The 19,953-nt window shown below is 47.0% G+C and overlaps 1 protein-coding gene across 2 annotated transcripts; it reads left to right on the forward strand.

The window, feature by feature from the left end:
* The first annotated feature begins 3,019 nt into the window (after positions 1-3,019).
* On the forward strand, positions 3,020-18,049 carry LOC118910671 (serpin A11-like). Of its 2 annotated transcripts, none has more exons than XM_036882012.2 (5): positions 3,020-3,137; positions 5,705-6,350; positions 10,747-11,020; positions 14,656-14,803; positions 16,521-18,049. In XM_036882012.2, the coding sequence occupies exons 2-5, from the start codon at positions 5,708-5,710 to the stop codon at positions 16,722-16,724; spliced, it is 1,269 nt and encodes a 422-aa protein (XP_036737907.2). In that variant the 5' UTR covers positions 3,020-3,137; positions 5,705-5,707; the 3' UTR covers positions 16,725-18,049. The 2 variants fall into 2 exon arrangements, with proteins under 2 accessions (XP_036737907.2, XP_036737908.2); XM_036882013.2 differs by having other exon boundaries at positions 3,073-3,137; positions 5,708-6,350.
* Positions 18,050-19,953: the final 1,904 nt, after the last annotated feature.

The raw sequence follows: 19,953 nt of genomic DNA on the forward strand, positions 1-19,953 counted from the left end.
TCTGGTAGAAAGCCAAGGCTCAGTGCTGAAAACACAAGGCCAGGAATGAAATTGGAGGCAAAAGATGGGCCATGAAGGGCTGCTGAGCCACGTAACACCATGACCAAGCCCAAGCTACATTGTTGGGGGGTGTCTCCATTAGACCTAGCAACCAGTTGCTGGATGGCTGGGGGGCAGGGGGGGGCAGCGAAAAGCCCAACCAAAGTCCAGCTGTGGTGGGGTTTAGGACAGGACAAGTGTTTTCTTTTGATGAGGTGAGCCTGAAGGAACCCCACACATTGCCAGAGGAGTCACTACTTTGGGGCTTGGATTTTCATTCATTTAATGAGTACACTCAAGTGCCTGGGAAAAAAGTTTGCCATTTGCATCACCACTTTACTATGCAAGCTCTAAGAGAGGAGAGGCCTGGGAAAAGGCCATAAGAGCAGCTTGGAGAAGTAGCTCAATAAAGAAACTAACTTGAGAGAAGAGCAATAAGATGAAATAGTCTAGAAGATGTGGAGGAAGTGGTGTCAGCCACATAACCAGAGGAAGGCAGGCCTGGAGCCCCGTGCTTGCACAAGTTTCATGTGAAAACAGATCTACATCGAAAGCAGAGATTGGTGCCCAGAGTGGATGTTAAGGGCTCAGTGTTCCACATAGTAGAGGGTGTTCATGGAGGACAAGGAGGGTCTGGTGTCCCGCGTGCTAGAGCGCTTTCGCAGATAATGATCAGTCCTAATGTCCTACCTGCTGCAGGGTGCTCATAGTGGAGGTTAGGGGCCCAGTGTTCCACAGCTAAAGGGAGGTGGGCCATGACACACAAACAAGAGGTTATTGGCACATGTCAGAACAATACTGGGAAGACACTGAGAAGCAGTAGGCACCCAGGTCACTTCTATAGACTCAGCAAAGCCCACTTGCACGTGTAGTGATGGCAAGCTGTGCCACCCATGACCTTCAGGGCCACAACATGTGGTGCCTTCACTGGGGGCTGGACTACGGCTATGACCTGGCATGATTTCAAGGTGGAGTTGAAGGTGAGATGAGTTTGCATTCCCTAGACATGTGTAAGGGCACATTTCCATGCCCTCTGACCCTGAGATTGGAAGGACAGGTGAAGTGCCTGGGCACCAAGGTCAAAGGTTTTCACTCCAGGAAGGAGACGGAGCACTCCCAGTGAGGTGGTGCTCAATCTTCTTTCCTACCACCATAGGACTTTTATTGTCAACTTGGCTGGGCCTTAGTGCCCCCATATGTGGTCAGACATTACTCTGGATGTTTCTGTGAGGGTGCTTTTGGAGGAGATTAATGTTGAAATTGGTGAACTTTGGGTAAAGCAGATTATCCTCCATAATGTGGGTGGGCCTCATCCAATCAGTTGACAGTTGTAATAGAACAAAGACTGCCTGCCTTCCCCAAGAGACTGGTGCTCAGAGTGGATGTTAAGGGCTCAGTGTTCCCAGCAAGAGGGAATTCTACCAGCAGATGGCCTTAGGACCTGCACTGCAATGTCTGCTCTACCTGGGCCTCCAGCTTGATGGCCCACTATGCAGATTTTGATTTGCCTTCCTCCGTAATCCCGTGAACCAATTCCTTAAAACCTTACATGACTACCCGCCCTGCCTTGTTCTGCTTGCTCTGAGCCAGGTACTTCACAGACACTGCCATGTACAATTCCACTGAGTTCACAGCTCTGAGGGGTGGGCTGTGTTACGGCGGGCCTGGAATAGAATCCAAAATACACGACTCCCAGAGTTGTTTCTTCTTCCCCTAGGATGGGATAAATTATTATAAAGAGCCAAGTAATTCACATGCAAGCCAAGAGTAAACTGGGTTCTTAGGTGAGAAAGGAACGCTAGTGATTTACATCACCTCTCTTGCTTAGTCATACCACAAATGTGGTTTTATGAAACATCCTGGAAGTTCTCAGCATTGTCATAGACCAGAGAGAGGGTCTCGAATGTTGGTCGGGGCAGCAGACCCCATCAGTGCTAGGCCCAAAAGCCCATGGCCCCCACCTTTAAGTCCTGCGTGAGCACCTACAGCTCCCCACCAGGGGCTTTCTTGTGCCTCACACACCAGACAGGCCGGGGGCACCTCCAGCCCCACCCTGCTGGCGAATCAGATTGAGGTCCTGGGAGCTTTTATGTTTCAAAAGTACCTCCTGCCTGGAACCACCATGCCAACCTGGATGAGCTTTTATTTTGTATTATACATATGATTAAATAACTATATTTTAACAACATTTTATTGGTTTTTAAAAAATATGATGCGTGCTCTTTGTGAGAAATTAGTACATTAGACAATCTACAAAGAACATAAAAGTCATCTCAGTTCCATCACCAGAAGATTCACCCATAAAAACATACTCATTTAGTTCCAGAATTTATTCTAGAATTTGAGTGCTATGCGGATAAACAAGAGTCAGTGATCCCACTTTATGGGACTTTCAATATAGCAGAGCAGATTTTGCTCCTTTTTTCTGAATTTCCTTCCAGTCTTTTTTTTTCCTGTACATGAACTGTATTTATTTATAGTATCTGCAAAATACTGAAACAGTGTGATGGTGAAGGCTTCTGTTGGGGAGCTGAATCCATCCCCTGAGTGCAGCCCCACCACCTAGTATTTAACCTCATGGAGTCTTGGTTTCACATCTGTAAGGGGGGTATATTCTTGCCTCTCTTACATTCCTTTCTTTTTCCAGTATTATTGAGAAATAATTGACATACATCCCTGTATAGGTTTATGGCGTACAGCACGCTGGTGTGCTTCAGTATATCGTGAAATGCTTCCCACCATAGGCTTAGCTAACACCGTGCATTCTCACTGTGAGGTGTCCCATAAAGAACATGCCTGGGACGCACAAAATACAGACAATGGATCATTAGGAATCACGTCTCGACCCCCTACCTTCATGGGCAATATCAGGCTGTCCTCAAACCAAGCCGAATCCAGAATCACACTTCACTGGTCTGGAGGACAGTCAGGCAGGACAGACACTTTGAAACAAAGGTCCCTTCCTGTTTGCTGAGCATTGTCTTCATACCAGTTCCAGGAACTGGCCTGGCAAATATTGACTAGGCTGCTGTGATCTTGCAGCACCATTTTCCTGTGGGCAGGAGGTGATGCAGAGCTGAAGACCCAGGGGCCTTGGTGTGAGTACCACGCTTATGAATAAGATACAGCAGGGTGGCCACTGCCTCTCTCTCTCTCTCTCATTTCTGGTCTCGCTCTCGCTCTGGCTTCAGCAGCAGGGGTGGGAGAACTGAGTCCCCTAAAGGGAAAATGCAATCATGTACCACTTCCGAGGCTTGAAGTAGGAACTGTAGGTTTAAACGACCTTTTATGGAAAACTTGTCCTTCAAAAATTTTGAGAGAGGATCTCCCACTATTCCTGGCAGTCAGGAAACAGAACAATGTAACTCAAAACAAAGTGGCAACATTGTTGCAGCCAATTTACTAGAAACTCTGTTGTATGGAAAGGGCTGTACTTCAGGCTCTGGTCTATCATGCTCCCCCCACTTAACAGGTGTTTGTGTTGACCCTGAGTCTCAGTTTCCCCATATGTACAACAGGAATAATAATACCTATTTGTTAAGGTTCTCATAAGGATTCAATTAAACAACATGAAACATGTATTTCTCAACACGAGCACCGCGGGCACCCGGCAGGGCCATTCTTCATTGCATGCAACAGTGCTGGCATTTCAACCACTTTCTTTCTCCCACTAAACGCCAGTAGCACCCCCTCTCCAGTTTTTGAGATGATCTCAATACCATGCCCCCTCTCAGCACCCCACCCCCTGCATTTGAGAACACTGTGGCTAGGAATCAGCTGTACAGTGTATCTAATACCCCACCCCAATACAAACAATAAATGGGAACGTTATAATTAAATGGAGTTTTTAATTTTCCTCTGGGATCTTTCTGGAAAAAGAATAAAGACATAAATTGGGTGTTGTTAAACCCCACCCTCCATAGAAAGGGGTGAAAATTAACATTGCCAGGTGCTTTATACATTGTTCAGAGCAGTTCCTTTGCTCAGATCACACAGGGAGATATTGCACAACCTTGATTCCAACCCAGGCCCCCTGATTTACAATTCCATCCTCTTTGGGAACTACCTTCTTCTGCACGTCTGGGAACCTTTAAGGTGCAGTAGGATAGAAAATGGTGGTGAGCTCAACGGGATGAAAAGAATAAACAAAAATCATTTTATTATAGCTGCATTTCTTATTTCCCCAGGGGCAGGCCAATTTTTAAGGTGCTCTGCTTCCCAGTGTGGATGGCAACTGTCATTAAGTGAGCCCCCACGGAGCTGTGGAGGGAGGGAGGATGGTCTTGGGAAATCACCCACAGCACTTTGACCGGCACGCTTGTGTCAACACACCCGATCATGAGGCTACATTTGTCCCTCCTGACAAGTGGCCTTTGGGGTTTGGGTATGTAGGGTGCCAGGTGCTAAAAACCATCTACAGAAATACATCTCTACCACATTACCGTGGCCTTTGTAACAATCCGGAGGCCATTGGTTCGGGCAAAAGGTAGTCAAGTTGCTGATTACAACTTCAGTGCTATTCGAGGCCAGGAGGGAGAATCTGCTCCCGGCCTCTCTGCTGGCGTCTGGGGGCTGCCGGCCCTGTGGGGTTCCTTGGGCGTGGGCGCATCCGCCATCATCCTCACATGGTGCCCTCCCTGACTGGGTGTCTATGATTGTATTTCCTCTTTTTAGAAGGACACCAGTCATATTATGTTAGGGCCCATCTAATGACCTCACCTTCACTGAACTGATGACAACCTCAACGACCCTATTTTCAAACATTACATTCAGAGATACTGATATTAGGGCTTCAACACATAAACTTAGGGGGCAGGGGTGTACACAATTCAACCCATAAGATACCTTTCCTGAACTTCTGCACCCATTAAGGTACAGCTGCTGCATGTGATGAGTGGTACTGGAGAGAACGAGCTTGATGGAGACACAGCCGGTCTCTTCCCCACAAGGGTTCATCCATCTTGGGGCTCTGCCACCCCTCCTGGGCTGCCCTCACCCACAAGGTCCGCAAGGCTGATGATCGCACCCCACCCCACCTAATGGAAGTCCGAAGGAGTAAGGGCACCCCTCTTTGTGTGAGGACCTGACCCAGGAGTTGCACACATCTTCCAGTCCCCTCCCCTCCAGTTGGTGAGACGGCAGGTAATGGCTGCACCCGAGCGCAGGGAGGTCCAGCATCGCTCTTGGTCAGTGTCCTGAACATCTGCTCTACCTAATGGACTGTTACCCTAATCCTTGAGCATTAATATGTGATTGAAAGAATTACTGGAAATAAGAAAGAAAAAAGAAAAAGTAAAAAGGGAAGGAAAGGAAGGAGGGAGGAAAAGAGAGAGAAGGAAGGATGCAGGGAGGGAGGCAGGGAGAGTACACCAGGGAACCCTTCTTTATAGCCTGGAGTCCATAACTGATGTGTGTATAAGACTTTGGGGAGAAACAAAGTCTTATACACGCGTCAATATGTAATACAGACTTAGGGCTGCTGTTCTGACTGCAGCCTTGGGGGAAAATGCATCTCTTCTTGCTGACCCACCACCTCTTCCTCTGCTGCGTCCCTCATGACACCTCTGTGGGGGTACAGATGGGCTTTGAGGTTTATTGTGAAAGCAATGGGGAACCACGAAGTTACTTATGAAGAAGAATGACATGTTCAATATTTTGTTTTCAGAAGATGGGGCCAGCCTGGCTGTGGTTGCTGGGAGCAGGCATCCTGGCCTCTCTCCACCGTCAGCGCCTTCCTGCCCATGCAGAGAAGAGTCTGGGGGTGCCTCAAGCCCCCAGTGAGCAGCTCCCAGAGCCAGCCCCCACCTACCACAAAGTCACACACACCATTACCAGATTTGCTTTGCGTTTGTATAAGCATCTGGCAGCGGAAACCCCAGGAAACATCTTCTTCTCCCCAGTGAGCATCGCCACCACCCTGGCCCTGCTCTCTCTTGGGGCCCAAGCTGACGCCCCAACTCAGATCCTGGAGGCCCTTGGCTTCAACCTCACGGAGACCCCAGAAGCTGCCGTCCACCAGGGTTTCCAGAGCCTCATCCACACCCTTGACCTGCCCAGCCCCAAACTGGAACTGAAAGTAGGCAACTCCTTGTTCTTGGACAAGCAACTAAAGCCTCAGCAGCACTTTTTGGACGACATCAGGGAGCTGTACAGAGCTTTTGCTTTTTCTGCCAACTTCACAGATTCTGCTACAACCGGGAGGCAGATTAATGATTACGTGAGAAAGCAAACATATGGGCTGGTCACGGACTGCCTCCAGGGGTTCACCCAGGACACGCTCATGGTTCTCTTGAATTACATATTCTTCAAAGGTGAGGGCTGGCTTGGACAGCATTACCGCCGCCGCCACCATCTCTAGCCCTGCCCTGAAAAGCCACCTGCCTTCAAGTCTTCTGGTTGCTTCTGGTTGTTGCTTCAGCACGTTTAAATAATGCTCTTATACAACTACTTCTAGATTTACCAATATTTGGTTTCTCTTGACATTTCTTCTATTTTTATTCTGATTTCTTTGTTTTATACTCCATCTCATTTTTCTATTAATAATTCACTTTTTAGGGAAGCATTTTATGTATTATCTATTTCAAACACACAGAAATACACAAAGAATAATATAAAAACCACTATACACTTCCCCCTCAAAATTAACAAATATTAACATTTTACCATTTGCTTAAGATTTTTAAAAATACAATATTGTAGATACATTTCAATTCCTTTTCATCCTTCCCTGGTCCCATTTCTCACCTTCCATCCCTCCCCAGAGGCAACCACTATCCTAGGGTTGGTGTGTATCCTTCTCATCCTTGTGTCCACACCATTAGTCCATTAAATATGTATCCAAAATCATATGCAATACAGTTTATATGTGTTTTAAAAATTTATATAAATGATATCACACCATACATATTATTTTCCACTTATGTTTTATTTTTGTCATTATCACATCTTAATTTATATAGATAGCTTATTTTGACTGTTGCATTGGACATTTGATACTTTAAGGGCCCATTTCTTTTTATTTCAGTTGTTTCCTGAATCAGTAGCATATATACCAATATATAAAATATGTCGCCTATGATATAACAATATCTGCTACTAGGAAAATTAGCTCTTCAATTGTTTTAGACTCAACTCCATACTTTATCCAGATTTCCTTAGTTTTCACCTAATTTTTTTCTATTCCAGGATCTTATCCAGGATCCACATTACATTTGGTCACCATGTCATTTGGCTCCTTTTAGCTGTTACTGTTTCTCAGACTTTCTTAGCTTTTAATAACCTTGACAATTTTGAGGAGTACTGGCTAGGTATTTTGTAGAATGCCCCTCAATTGGGATTCACTTGATGTTTACCCCATGATTAGAATTCAGTGATGGTTTGGAGGAGAAAGGTTATGGAGGTGAAGTGCCACTCATATCACATCATATCAAGGATACATGCTACAAAGTGATTTATCACTGTTGATGTTGACCTTGATCAGCTGGCTGAGATGATGCTTGTCAGATTTCTCCACTGCAAAGTTACTCTTTGTCCCCACTCCTATACTGTGCTCTTTAGAATGAGGTCACTACGTACATCCCACACTTCTGAAGTGTGGAGTTATGGTCCATCCCCTTGACAGAGGAGGATCTACATAAATTATTTGGAATTATTCTGCATGGGAGATTTTTTTCACCTCCCACATTTATTAATTCAACCATTTATATACATAATCATGCATTCATAGATATTCATTTTATACTTTGGATTCTAATCCAATGCTACTTAATTTTGTTTCTCAAAGTTTTCCAGCATTGACCACTGGGAGCTTTCAGTCCATCCCCATATTCCTTGATATGCCCCCATCATTGCTGATTTTTGTTTGTTTGTTTTTTTTAAGGGAAAACTTCCTTACTTTCTGGTACAACAGGATGCACCAGGCTCATCTTTTATGTTTCCTGCCCCCAGGAAAACATCTCTTTACCTCTCTGTGCTGCCATTGGTGATTTCTTCAGTTCTAGCTTCTGTTTTAGTAAATCTCTCTTAAGCCATGTCTCAATCTATTGTTTAACTCACCTGCTGAGTTTTTCATTTCACTATATTTTCACCTAAAGAATTTCTATTTTTCTCAGATGTACTTATTATTTTATCATAATGGCCTGTTCCTATGAATTTTATTTCTTACCTTTTTTTAACACACTTTTTAAAAATGCCTTTCAGGTGATCCCATTATCTGGCTTGGTTTTGTTGTGCCTACTGATTCTCTCTCAAGAGAGGACTGGAATTTTCAGCTTTGAGCTCATTTTAAGTAGAAATTAACTTTCTGTGAGAGTTTCTTGTGGCCAGTTGTGGAAGTGTCTTCAGGGGACAATTTCACATATGCTTCTGGTCTAGTTCTATTGGTCTCACCAGTTCTATATTAATTTCCAGGTTGAGGGGTTGCTGTCATGAATGATTAATGAGCACATAGCTCTCTTCTAGGTTGGAGAGTTCCTACACTGAGTGTGTTATGAGAGCAAAGAACACAGAGTAGGCAACTCCTTCCCTCCTGGCCTGGAAGTGTGGTGAGCTGTCTTATCTCATCTCTGTGCTGCTGGGCCTGGAGTTTCTCAGTTCAGGTTCCTATGAGGAAAGGATTGCCTTTCATAGCTTCTGGCCACTTGCAGACAGATCAGTTCCAAGTGTGGGCCTGAATTTCACTTACTTCTCCTGAGAAGACATTAAACACCACCCCCTAACTGCTTATCTCAATTTGATAACCCATGAGCCAGATGACTTCAGCTCCAAATCAGAAATATGCATTCCTGGTTTGTATCTGGAGGCTTTGCTTCTTGTTTTTGAACTCAGCTATGTGTTTATTTATTTTTCCATTATCTTATATATATTTTCTAAGTGTTTAAGCAGAAAAAGCAGGTTTTTCCTCTCTAATTCAGTCTGTGACACTGAACAGAAGTCTCAAGGGCCTGAGTCTTAATCATCTTTGGTTCTCTGGAGTGTGACATAGGTCAAGCATGTCTTAAATGTTTGCTGAATGAATAATTTCAAGTTAAACTTAGGTCTCATGTTTGAGGCCTCTAGGAATGCTATTCATTTATTCATTCAGAAACATACATCAAGTAATAACTATATCACAGGGACTTTGCTAGCCTCTCAGGAAAACCTGTAAGTAAGATAGAGTTTTCCCAACCTATGTATCTTATAGTTCTACATGTGCTGTAAATAAGTAAAAAGGTAAATACAGCTCAATGGGAAAGTGATGCTTTACTTGAGTAGGTATGAATGTCATGGAACTCTTGAAAGATATACCTTTCCAGACTTGGGGAGTAAGAGAAGGCTTCCTGGAAGAGAACGGATTTAAGCTGAGATATGAAAAATGAGCTGAATTTACCCAGGCAAAGAAATTGTGGAAGAAATGAGGAGAAGAGAGTTCAGGTTGAAAAAACAGCATGTGTAAGGTCCAAGGAAAATAAATGCAATTTCATTTTCAAGAAATGGAAACAATTTGAGTTAGATAAGAGCACGGAACAAAATGGGGAAATACATGGGGGTATGTGCCAAGAGATGCCATAAAAAGGTAAGCAGGGACCATGCTGAGAATCTTAAACTTTATCTATAGGACCCCAGAATTACCAAAAAGTTTAAAGTAGTGGAGTGACACAATCACATCTGTTTGAGAAAGACAAGGCTTGGTACAATTTGGAAAATGGTTTGGATGGGAGTAAGGGTCAAGAACAGAGACAAGTTTTGAGGTTTCCAAAGTGGTCCAAAGTAGGTAAGATGGTAGCCTCAAATAAAGTTGTGGCTTTGGAGAGAGAATCAGCAAGACTTGGCCATTGATTGGGTGTGGGCATCAGAGACAGGATGAGCCACCTGACCCCAACCGTTGTCACCAAGATGAGTGGTTTCAGGAGACCAAGTCAGAAGATGGTTGTGGGTGGAGATTATAAATAGGAAAAAAAAAGATACTACACAAGGGGACCAGACAATGACTGACAGTCTGCAAATCTAACTATATTCTGCAATTCTAACCATATCTTAATGGGCTTTTGCATTATATATATTATATTTTATTAGCTGAATTCTTTCTCCTTTTCCAGTTTGAATGTTAGGGATTTGGGAGGTAGAGAGCGACTCTCAAGCTTCTCTGTAGAAGACTGTTGCTGTCTAGAGATGGCTTGGCAGAGAGGGGTCAACTCAGTGTTTGTTGCCATCCTGCTCTACCACATAATGATTCTGCAAATTGGGTCTCTATAAACTCACAGACATTCCTCTTTTCATCTTTGACATGGAGATCACAATACTTTTTTCATATCAGTTTTTACGAAGATATAAAGAGATAATACCTGGTACATGGAAGGGGCTTAGTAGGTAGAAATATCTTTCAGCATCTTGAAGGCCAAGTGTTTCTGAACTGGAATGAAATCATAGGCCATTAAAGCTCAAATTCTGGAGACATGCCTCTAGTGGCTGGGCCTGACCTCAAATTCTGTGCCCCTGATTCTGTATCCGTGTCACTTCTCTGCCTCATATTTAGATACCCAAGAGGAAGCCCCCAAAGCAGGGTGGCTTAGTGTATGTCTGCCCAGAGTCGCTCTCACGGAGTGCATGTGGCTTAGTGTATGTCTGCCCAGAGCCGCTCTCACGGAGTGCATGTGGCTTAGTGTATGTCTGCCCAGAGCCGCTCTCACGGAGTGCATGCTCATAGTCTCATGGGTTTTGTGTCCTAAGCCAAGTGGAAGCAGCCTTTCCATCGCTACCAGACCCAGAAGCAAGAGAGCTTCTTTGTGGATGAGAGGACCTCCCTCCACGTTCCTATGATGCACCAAAAGGAGATGCACAGGTTCCTCTATGACCAGGAGGCGGCCTGCACTGTACTCCAGATAGAATACAGCGGAAATGCCCTGGCGCTGCTGATCCTCCCCGACCCTGGGAAGATGCAGCACGTGGAAGCGGCTCTGCAGCCAGAGACCCTGAGAAAATGGGATCAACGACTGTTTCTCAGGTGAGTTTCAGGGGGGAAGGACTCAAGCCGACTCTGTTCAAGAATCAGGACAGGTCTTAATCAACGCCAATTGCAAGAGTCCAAATTCTAAGTTTGGCTCAACGGACTTGCCTTTTAACTGTATGTTTTAGGCAATTCTTTTACGTTTTAGGCCTCAGGTTTCCTCAAATGTAAAATGAGACCATAATAATCTCCACATTGGGGAGCTTGGAGATTAACCAAGTTAATATGTGTAGAGCTCTGAGCGTGTTACCTGATTCCCGGTAAGTGCTCACCAGGCATTAATCACTCTGGTCCCTTCCTAGGGGTCATTCAGGGTGACTTCCTTTCCTCTTGCTTCTCCTTTTCTCCAAATAATAATTTACGACCAAAAGGTCAGGTAAGTGTAGGCAAAAAATCAGATCAAGGACAATTACTCAAAATAATTATGACCCCCACAGAACAGTGCCTATTCTTAAAAGTGCTTCTTTTTTTTAATTAAAACATTTCTTTAAGGAATTAAATACCAAGGAGAGCATTGTAAAAGTCAAAGCGTCAGTTTCATGGGATCTCTATCTTACTCCCTTCCATCTTACTCCTCTCATTTTGTGGTTTCCTCGCAGTGTTTCTGCCTTTTCTGGCTTGCCCAGACCCCCTTCACCAGCTAATCCCTTCTTGGGGTGTTTCATCCTTCATGGGTGGTCTGGGATGCAATCTGGCCTTGTGTTCTAATGATATCTTTCTGCATCACAAACCTCCCCAAAATGGAATGCCTTGAAAAAAACCTATTCTTTCTTTTGATTCTGTGGGCAGTCCCTGGGGCTCCCATCACTGGAGCCCCACGGTGGCTGGGGCTGGAGCACTGAAGTCTCCTCCTCTCAGTGTCTGGCGACTGGGCTGCCTGGCTGGCATCCCTCTCTCAATGCAGCGTCTCCACAAGACTAGCTTGGGTTCCGCACAGCAGCTCAGTGTAGCAAATGTTTCTGCAGAGCAGCTCAGGGCCCCAGGGAGTGTTCCAAAAGACAGAAAAGGAAAGCTCCACTCTCTTAAGTGTCACTTCTGCCATATTCTTTAGGTCAGAGCAGACACAGAACCCACCCAATTCCAGCAGTGGAGGTACAGACCATCTCTCTCAGTGGCCATCTCTGATCTACCACCACTTGCAAACACCAGTCAGTCACCCTCATGCCTACAGGAGCCATCTCTCAGCAACCCAACCACACTGAGGTATCAGGCATAGAAAAGCATGTTTTGTGTTTGGATAGAGATTCAAGTACCAAATAAAAGAGATACAGGTCAAGGCCAAGAGCCAGAATTTAATGGATTACCCCTGTTGTCAATCAATCTATACAGCTTTGGTACTTTCTGATTCCAGCCCTATATTCTCAAGCTCCCTCGGGGTGAGACTGCCCCTTCCCCCATCATGGGAGTAAGTACCATAGAATCTTCTAGACCAGTTGACTTCCCCTCAGAAAAGTCTGCTTTGACTTCTCATTTTGACCTTCAAAATGCAAAGGCAACCCACGTTATTTTTCTAAATCTCAGATGTTCCCTGTAAGGGAACACCCCTCAGATGTTTCTTGTGCTGGGGAGTTTCGATGTCAGAGCAGCATTTTAATGGGCTTTCAGACATGAAAACTGACGGTTGCCAGGCCTCCCTCCTTCAGCTGTGAGGATGGTTAGCTTCCTGAGGGAAACCATGCTTCCTGCAAACTACTCATTCTTCATTTACACTGAAGGCCTCCCGTGTGTTGGGCTCTCTACTAGACACCCCTCTGCTAGACTCTGCTCAAAGCCCCTTCCAGGGCGTGGGCCTGCCCTCTCAGTGCTGCATGTGGAAAATCTGTCATAAAAGCTAAGATGTCTTGTTCACTGTTCTCTACATCCTTTCTCTCCTTTTCACTGTTCAACCCTGATTTCCAACTGCCTCTCACTTCAGTTAGGCACATGGACCCTCAATACCCAGAAGGTAAACGGGCAATGATTCCCTAATCTGAATTAGGATCTCTCATGTGAATTCATTAGAGGCAGAAGTTTCTAAGCTGGTTATTAACTAGCTGCTAATCTCACTCATCTGATACCAAATGCACTGGTGTTGTCTTTCCCTACGTATATGTAAAGCAATAACAATATTATACCCATAAGTAATAGTACATAACTCTATTTGGGTTCCCAGACCCAACTCCAGTGTGTGTAAATATGTGGGAGGGGGTCTTCCCACACATACTAACACCAAGCAATTCTCTAACACCACCAGGGTGTCCAAGAACTCAGCTCAATTCTGATGCTATCTGCCGGGAGACACACCAGATTCCCCAGGTTAAGGGTTCTGTCCTACAAGTCTGCCCTCCACCTCCCAGTCGCAAGCCCCAGGCAGTTTACCTGTGCTTCTAACCTACTGGCTACAGATTGGAGATTCCCATGACCTCCACCTTAGGTTCAATCAATTTGCTGGAGTGGCTCACAGAACTGAGGAAAACACTTATGTTTACCAATTTAATGAAGGATACTGTAAAGGATACAAGTTAACAGCCAGATGAGGAGAAACATAGAGCAAGGTCTCAAATAAAGGAGCTTCTATCCTGTGGAGCTTGGGGCCTGGCTGGGTGGCACGTGGTATTCTGGTTCCCCAAGCCCAGAAGCTCTCTCCCACTGAGAAGCAGGGTCCAGCCGGGCAGAGCAGAGGGCGATAAGCTCTTCTCGGGGGGGTTGTGAGGGCTTCACTGCACAGGCATGATTGACTAAGTCACTGGCCATTGGCTGATGCAGCTTCTGACCCCTGCCCTTGGGTGGGGGATCTAACAGTCTCTCACTAACATAACGAAACACTGGTTCACCTTTGAGACTCTGCAGTGTTTTCAGGAACTGTGGATGAAGATCAAATATACCCGGGAAATGTATATTTGGTCATCTGAATGACCAAACATGTATTTCTTATGACTCATTATATCTCACTAGCCAAGCTTGTAGGTGCCCTGGCAACTGTCAAACAATACTTAAGAAGAAGAATCCCGAGAAGAACAGGACAGATTTGCTCTGCAGCAAAAGACCTTGTGAACTTAACCCCAGGGGGGTGGTGATCCAATGGTAAAAGCATGCCAGCCACAGCAGGGAGAAGGCCCCACATGGTACAAACAGGATCTCTCACCAGCTCCTCCTAAGGGCCCCCAAAGTGCAGTCAGGTGATAGATGGCAGTGGCTGATACAGAGGGGTGGCCAGAAGATGGGCCGAGGGTACCCATCAGCAGCTGAGCCAGCCGAGCGTGCTGAGGAATCAGGCATGGAGGTAGGTACATGTCAACAATATTACCTCACATAGTTATTAGACGGATGTAGTCAGTTTAATAAGCCTTCTAAAAAACCCCAGCCCCATGTCCGGCGTCTAGAAAGTCCTCCATAAATGTGCCCTAGACATATGGAGACGCACGGCTGTCCCAGGAGTCTTCTCAGATCGAGACACAAGGTCTGTGGTCTGTGAAGAGGCCCCAAGAGGTCTGTAAGGTCTGAAGAGAAGGGCTGTGCGTGGTGGCATGTTCTGGCACGGCAGGTACTGTCGCAGGAAGACTGGTCCCCCTCCCTCTGCTCAGGCTGCCAACGCGACAGGAGCATCGTGAGTAACAGGACAGCCCCGCTTTTCTGTCTGATTCCCTCTCCAGCCTGTTGGATTTGCATCTGCCAAGGGTTTCGATTTCTGGAGCATATAACTTGGAAGAAATACTTCCCCACATGGGCCTCACCAACATCTTCAACCTAGAAGCTGACTTATCAGGAATCACTGGGCAACTCAACAAAACCATCTCCAGGGTAAGGTCATAAATGTGGACGTGTGTGTGTTTTGGGGGGGAGTTCTTTTCTCCTTTGACATAAAGTGCATTTGAAAGACAAGTTCCCTTTCTTTTTCTTATTCTGGTTCTTTTGTATCACAATCTTTAAGGCTTCTTTTCATGAGCTCCCTTTCCACGCCCGCCTCCATATTCTTCAGAGCAGGACAGTCCTGAATGGAATAGACATACATTCAAAGCCATCCAGGAAGGCAAGTTTCCCCAGGTGTGGGAATAGTCTCGTTTTTATTCCTGTGCTTCCTCTTAGGGCAGGCTGTGAAATTCTGTCTTTGTTATAGCTGGACAGCAATGGGGCACTGACTGGAGGCATAGCCACCAGCCTTGCTGCAGCCACAAACAACCCCCAAATCACAGTGCCTTATTCTAACAAAGGTCTATTTCCTGTTCATGTTACCTGTCAGGGGTGTGTCAGCACCATCTGGCTATAGATCTGCTTCACGGGTCTTCTTTCCAAGGTATAGTCTGAAGGAGAAGCCCCTAATTTGTTCATGCCATGTTCACAGCAGTGGGGGAAAAGCCAGAGAAAATGTGCAATGACTTTTAACATATCACATGCGGCCTATGTCAAGGTAGCTCACATGCCACTGCCTAAAACGAGCCCCATGGTCAGGGCCGCCATCCGGGTGGTGGGTCTGCGCTCTCCTCCTGCAGAGGGTGTTGCTAGTCACAGGGCGTGGGCAGGACTAACCCTCCAGTGGGAAGGGAGAGTTAATATTTGGGAAGAATAATGCACTTTTCCATAGGGTGGAAGGCAGCAAATGCCCTTCCCTGCTCTTCCATCATCCTTTTTGTTTGAAGGTAGCATCATTAACTGCCATTGGAGTCCAGGCTGGGAATTTTTTAGAGAAAATATGTCTTTCATTTGGGAAAGGCCCACAGGGATTTGGAATGTGAGACCAGGGCACTAGGGACACGCTCGTGTGGTAGGGGGCACGTGGGGACACGTGCAAACACATGCCCCCAGAAGAGAAGGTGAACAAGAAGGAAAAGAAATAACTTAGCCATTTAAAGAACTCCTTTCACAGTGACCTTAAGGGCTAGATTGATCTCTGCACAGAGCTTTCTAGAAATGAAAGGGATGGTCAAGGCCAACATGTTTCCGTGCTTTTTTAAAGCCTCATTCAGAAGCCTTCTCCCTAAGAAGCTGTATGAAAATGAAGTTTAAAAAAAGGAATTCCTCTCCGAGGCCTGTAGGGGGCCTGGCACATCAGCTAACCTGGTTCCACTGAGCTCATTTTGAGAGCCATAGATTTAGGCTGAGCAAACCGTGTTAAGGGTGAGAAGGCCAAGACTGGGCGGGGCAGGGGCGGCCTGCAGCCGAGATGGCCTCGGGCCTGTGCCGCCGGCCCCCCGGGCTTCAGGGATGCTCTCGAAAGCTCTGCTGGGTTTTCGCAGGATGGCTTATGCTCGGCAGCCCTCCGCCCTGCTCAGGGCCGTGTGTCTCCCGTCGGAGAGCAGGTGGCACAGTTGGGGGAACCCCAGGACAGGAGTGAGAGGGAGAAATGTGGAGAGAAGGGCAATGAAGTGAAGTAAAGGCTGGGGTTCTCCTCAGAAAGCAAGGCGCATGGGGCCTGAGGGGGACCCTGCCTCCCTCTCCTTGGTAGGGCACAAGGGGGAATCTGTCCCCGAGGCACCCGGAGCTGATGCGGTCTCTGCACCCCCACCCCACACTCTCCTAGGTGTCACACAAGGCGGTGCTGGACATGAGTGAGCGGGGGACGAAGGCCGGGGCTGCATCAGGTCTCCTGTCCCAGCCGCGGCCTCTGAACGCAACCACGGCTCTCCAGGCCCATTTCAGCAGGCCTTTCCTGGTCCTCCTTTGGGACGTGACCACCCAGAGCCTACTCTTCCTGGGAAAAGTCGTCAACCCAGCTGCGGGGTGACTGTGGAGGGAGGCTGGCACCATCCTGCCTCCCGCCAAGCCCCTGAACAAGCAGGAAGGCCAGTGCCAGCCCAACTGCAGGCTGCCGGGAGGGCCCGCCAGCCAGCGTGCAGACACCCTAATAAAGTTGCCCCTGGGTTTTGTGAGTGCTGAGGATGATGCTTGCGAGGGAGCGTCAGCACACAGAATGGCCTTCAGGCATCCACCCCATGTCCTCCTCGAATCGGGTGTCAGTTTAGAAAGCTGAAAGCAATAGCTTTATAGTTTCAGAAAACTAGTTAGAAAGTTGAAAATGGGAACAGCCTCATGGGTGGCTTCCCAGGAGCCATCCACCCCCCCCCACCCCCCACTGCAGGACTTCCCTGAGTGTCCCTGGGGTCGGGTCCCAGGAGCAGGTGCCCAGGACAGCAGGAGTAGGCAGGTCTCTCCCTTCACCGTGGCCGATCTCAGCTCTCCAGTGAAGCGAGGTCCTCCTGCAGTGTCACTGCCCAGGCGTCAGGGGCTGCATCACCTTGAGAGACAGCAGCTCCAAGCCATTCTCCATGGCAAGAAGGGGTGTGAGGCTGGACTACTGCAGCACGGGAGGTCAAATGCCACGGGCAAGCCCGAGATAGAAGAAAGGGGGAGGGTCAACGTCACCAGGTGGCACAGTGGGCGTAGGGCACAAATTTGATCAGTGGGACGAACTTGGAGGCAGTACTGGAGTGCAGTGTCCTGGAGAAGCAGGAAGGCCCCCTCCCACAGGTGTGCCCACCCAGTCTTAAAGAGGAACCTGTCTGAACCTAGTGGGGAGACACAAACAGATGCCAGTCAACTGTGTGTGTGTGCCCCATGTGTTACAATGCCCATCACCACAATGGAGTGATGCTAAAACCTGGCGGGAGGCTGTAGGTGGTGGTGCACGTCTAGGAAGGAGTCAGCCCAAAAGGCACCAGTAGTAGAGAACCCCCACCCCCACCAAGAAGGTCAGACTTGAGTTGGATTTTGAAAACCAGGTAAACCCTAAATAAAGGGGAAAAGTGTCGGGCAGAGTGGGGGAGAAATGCCATGGACAAGGGCCCCTGGGGGAAGAGAGGGAAAGGTATGCTCCGATAAAGCCCGAGAAGCCTGGTTTTGGCTCAATAGAGTGTGCATGCAGGGTCACAGCAGAAGGAAATGCTGCAGAGGTGTTCGGAGGGAAAAGGTTGGAGGCCTCGGACACCAGGGTAGGGGTGTGGACTTTGTCCTGCTAGACGTTGGGGAGCAGCTACAGACCGGCAAGCACATGTGGACATGGTGGTGCCTGGGAAAACCGTCTGACAGCTGGGCACTATTAGACCAAGCTGGGTGAAGGGCCTGCCAGAAGGACCCACCCCCACATGCCCAGGCCTGGCTCACCCCACTTCCCTCCTCTGTCAGACAGCCAGCACACACCACTCCATTACCCCATTTGGCCCTCTGCACCTCTTCCCACCCTGCCATGCCTGCCTATTGCTCCTGTGGACACCATTTCTCTTATGAGAGAGGAAAGAACCCCAGAAGACCCACCCCATGTCCTGGGCTACTTGCCACGCATGCATACCTTTCTGTTGCTTTGAACTAAAAATTGAGTAATAGCTATATTCAAACGCTTGAAGATCTGCCAAAATCCTCTCCAACAGTGGAACTGGCTTCTGCAGAAATAAGACTCATTTTCCTGGGAACATGCAAGTCAGAGATGTTAAAGGTAGAGGTTCCTGAATCAGGTGTTTTACATTAGGTCAGGCATTCTGGAAGATTCTGAGAGTGTGAACTTGACACATGAGTCCCAACCTCGTGGGGCTCTCAGACTTGCAGTGAAGATGGACACTGAGCAAGTGCTCACATTAAAGCATGTGCACAGCCATTACATGTGCCACATGCAGGGCTGTTGGGACACATGCATTCACTGCTTAATACAGATTTGCCGCATACCTGTGGCAGGCAGTGTTAGTTAAGGGCTGGGAATAGAGCAGTGAACAATAACCCCTGCCCACATGGGGCTTACATTCTAGTGGGGGAAAATGGTGAGCAAAATGAGAAAAAATATGCACTATACAGAGAGGACAGCAAGAAGGGTTCTCTGTGGGCATGAATATACCCAGGGAAATGTCTGTGATGCATGTGTGTCATATTTCTGATTTGATATAGATATATAGATAGATACAGATATAGATAAGATATAGATACAATGTAGATACACATAAAAATATTGATATGAAATAGAAATCTCCTATTGATTCTGTTTCTCTTGTGAACCCACCACACTTGTCTGCAACCCCCCACACTGACTCCACTGAGTGAGTACTAGGTAGTAAGAAATCTTATTACCTCTTTTCTGGATCTCTCAACATTGTGGAGGAGGGTTTTTACTTTCTTTGTTACCTGATGTGTTAGAAACCAGTGCACCATTATGACTATAATAGGGCCCAGATCTGGAAACACCCATGTCCTGCTCCAGTTCACAGCCCCACCACTCCAAGAGTTTCCCCACAGTGATGTTTGAACAAGATGCAAAAGGCAAATGGAAACCTAAAGTTTATTATATTGTTGGCTATAGCTTTGAACCAATGTCATCTACAAAACCCTTGTCAGGTGGGCTAAACCCACTGATTTATGCCTCACACCTGATACACCTGTTTCCTCTCAACTCCAAACCCGAATCTGGAATCTTACCATTAAAATGGCTCAAGACAGAAAGCCGCTGGTGTTAGTGGAGGGATGAGGGGTGCGGAGTGAGAAAGTTCCAGAGAGTAGACCACATTTGCCCCGTGTTTCCTACTGAATGCGTGATGGGGGAGTTCGTCCTGCTCTGGCTGCCCATGTAAGGAAGAAAGCCCTCCCCAAAGGTTAGGGGAAGGGATGACCGCAGCCTGTGCGAAGGGCTCTGGCCTGGACTGACTGCCCGCTGTAGTTATGTGAGATGCTGGAGACTGACACGGGGGCGGAGCCTGCTCCTGTGCGGAGAGAGCCTATCTCTTGATGGCCTAACCTACGGGGTCTGCACCTGTGGGCAAAGTTCCCAAATCCAAGTCCCAAATTCGGCTCGTGGGCCACCAGTGTGAAATACCTATAAAACGCTCAGGCTACTAAATGTTTAAATAACATCAGGATAGCCTAGGCAAAGAAGTGTATATAGAGTGAGATGCAGAATCTTACTTGGCACAAAATAGATCCAGATTAATGAGGCAACACTGAATCATATGGATCATGGTGATGCCTTAATTGGCTTC

This window comes from Manis pentadactyla, chromosome 11 (assembly GCF_030020395.1).
Source record: "Manis pentadactyla isolate mManPen7 chromosome 11, mManPen7.hap1, whole genome shotgun sequence".
Classification (NCBI taxonomy): domain Eukaryota; kingdom Metazoa; phylum Chordata; class Mammalia; order Pholidota; family Manidae; genus Manis; species Manis pentadactyla.

What these genes read in the sequence shown, in the direction of transcription:
- LOC118910671 (XM_036882012.2), top strand. Translation starts at nt 5,708, where the DNA reads ATGGGGCCAGCCTGGCTGTGGTTGCTGGGAGCAGGCATCCTGGCCTCT. An exon ending in GATCAACGACTGTTTCTCAG is followed by an intron (nt 11,021 to 14,655) that starts GTGAGTTTCAGG and finishes TTCCCTCTCCAG; the next exon opens with CCTGTTGGATTTGCATCTGC. An exon ending in TCAACAAAACCATCTCCAGG is followed by an intron (nt 14,804 to 16,520) that starts GTAAGGTCATAA and finishes ACACTCTCCTAG; the next exon opens with GTGTCACACAAGGCGGTGCT.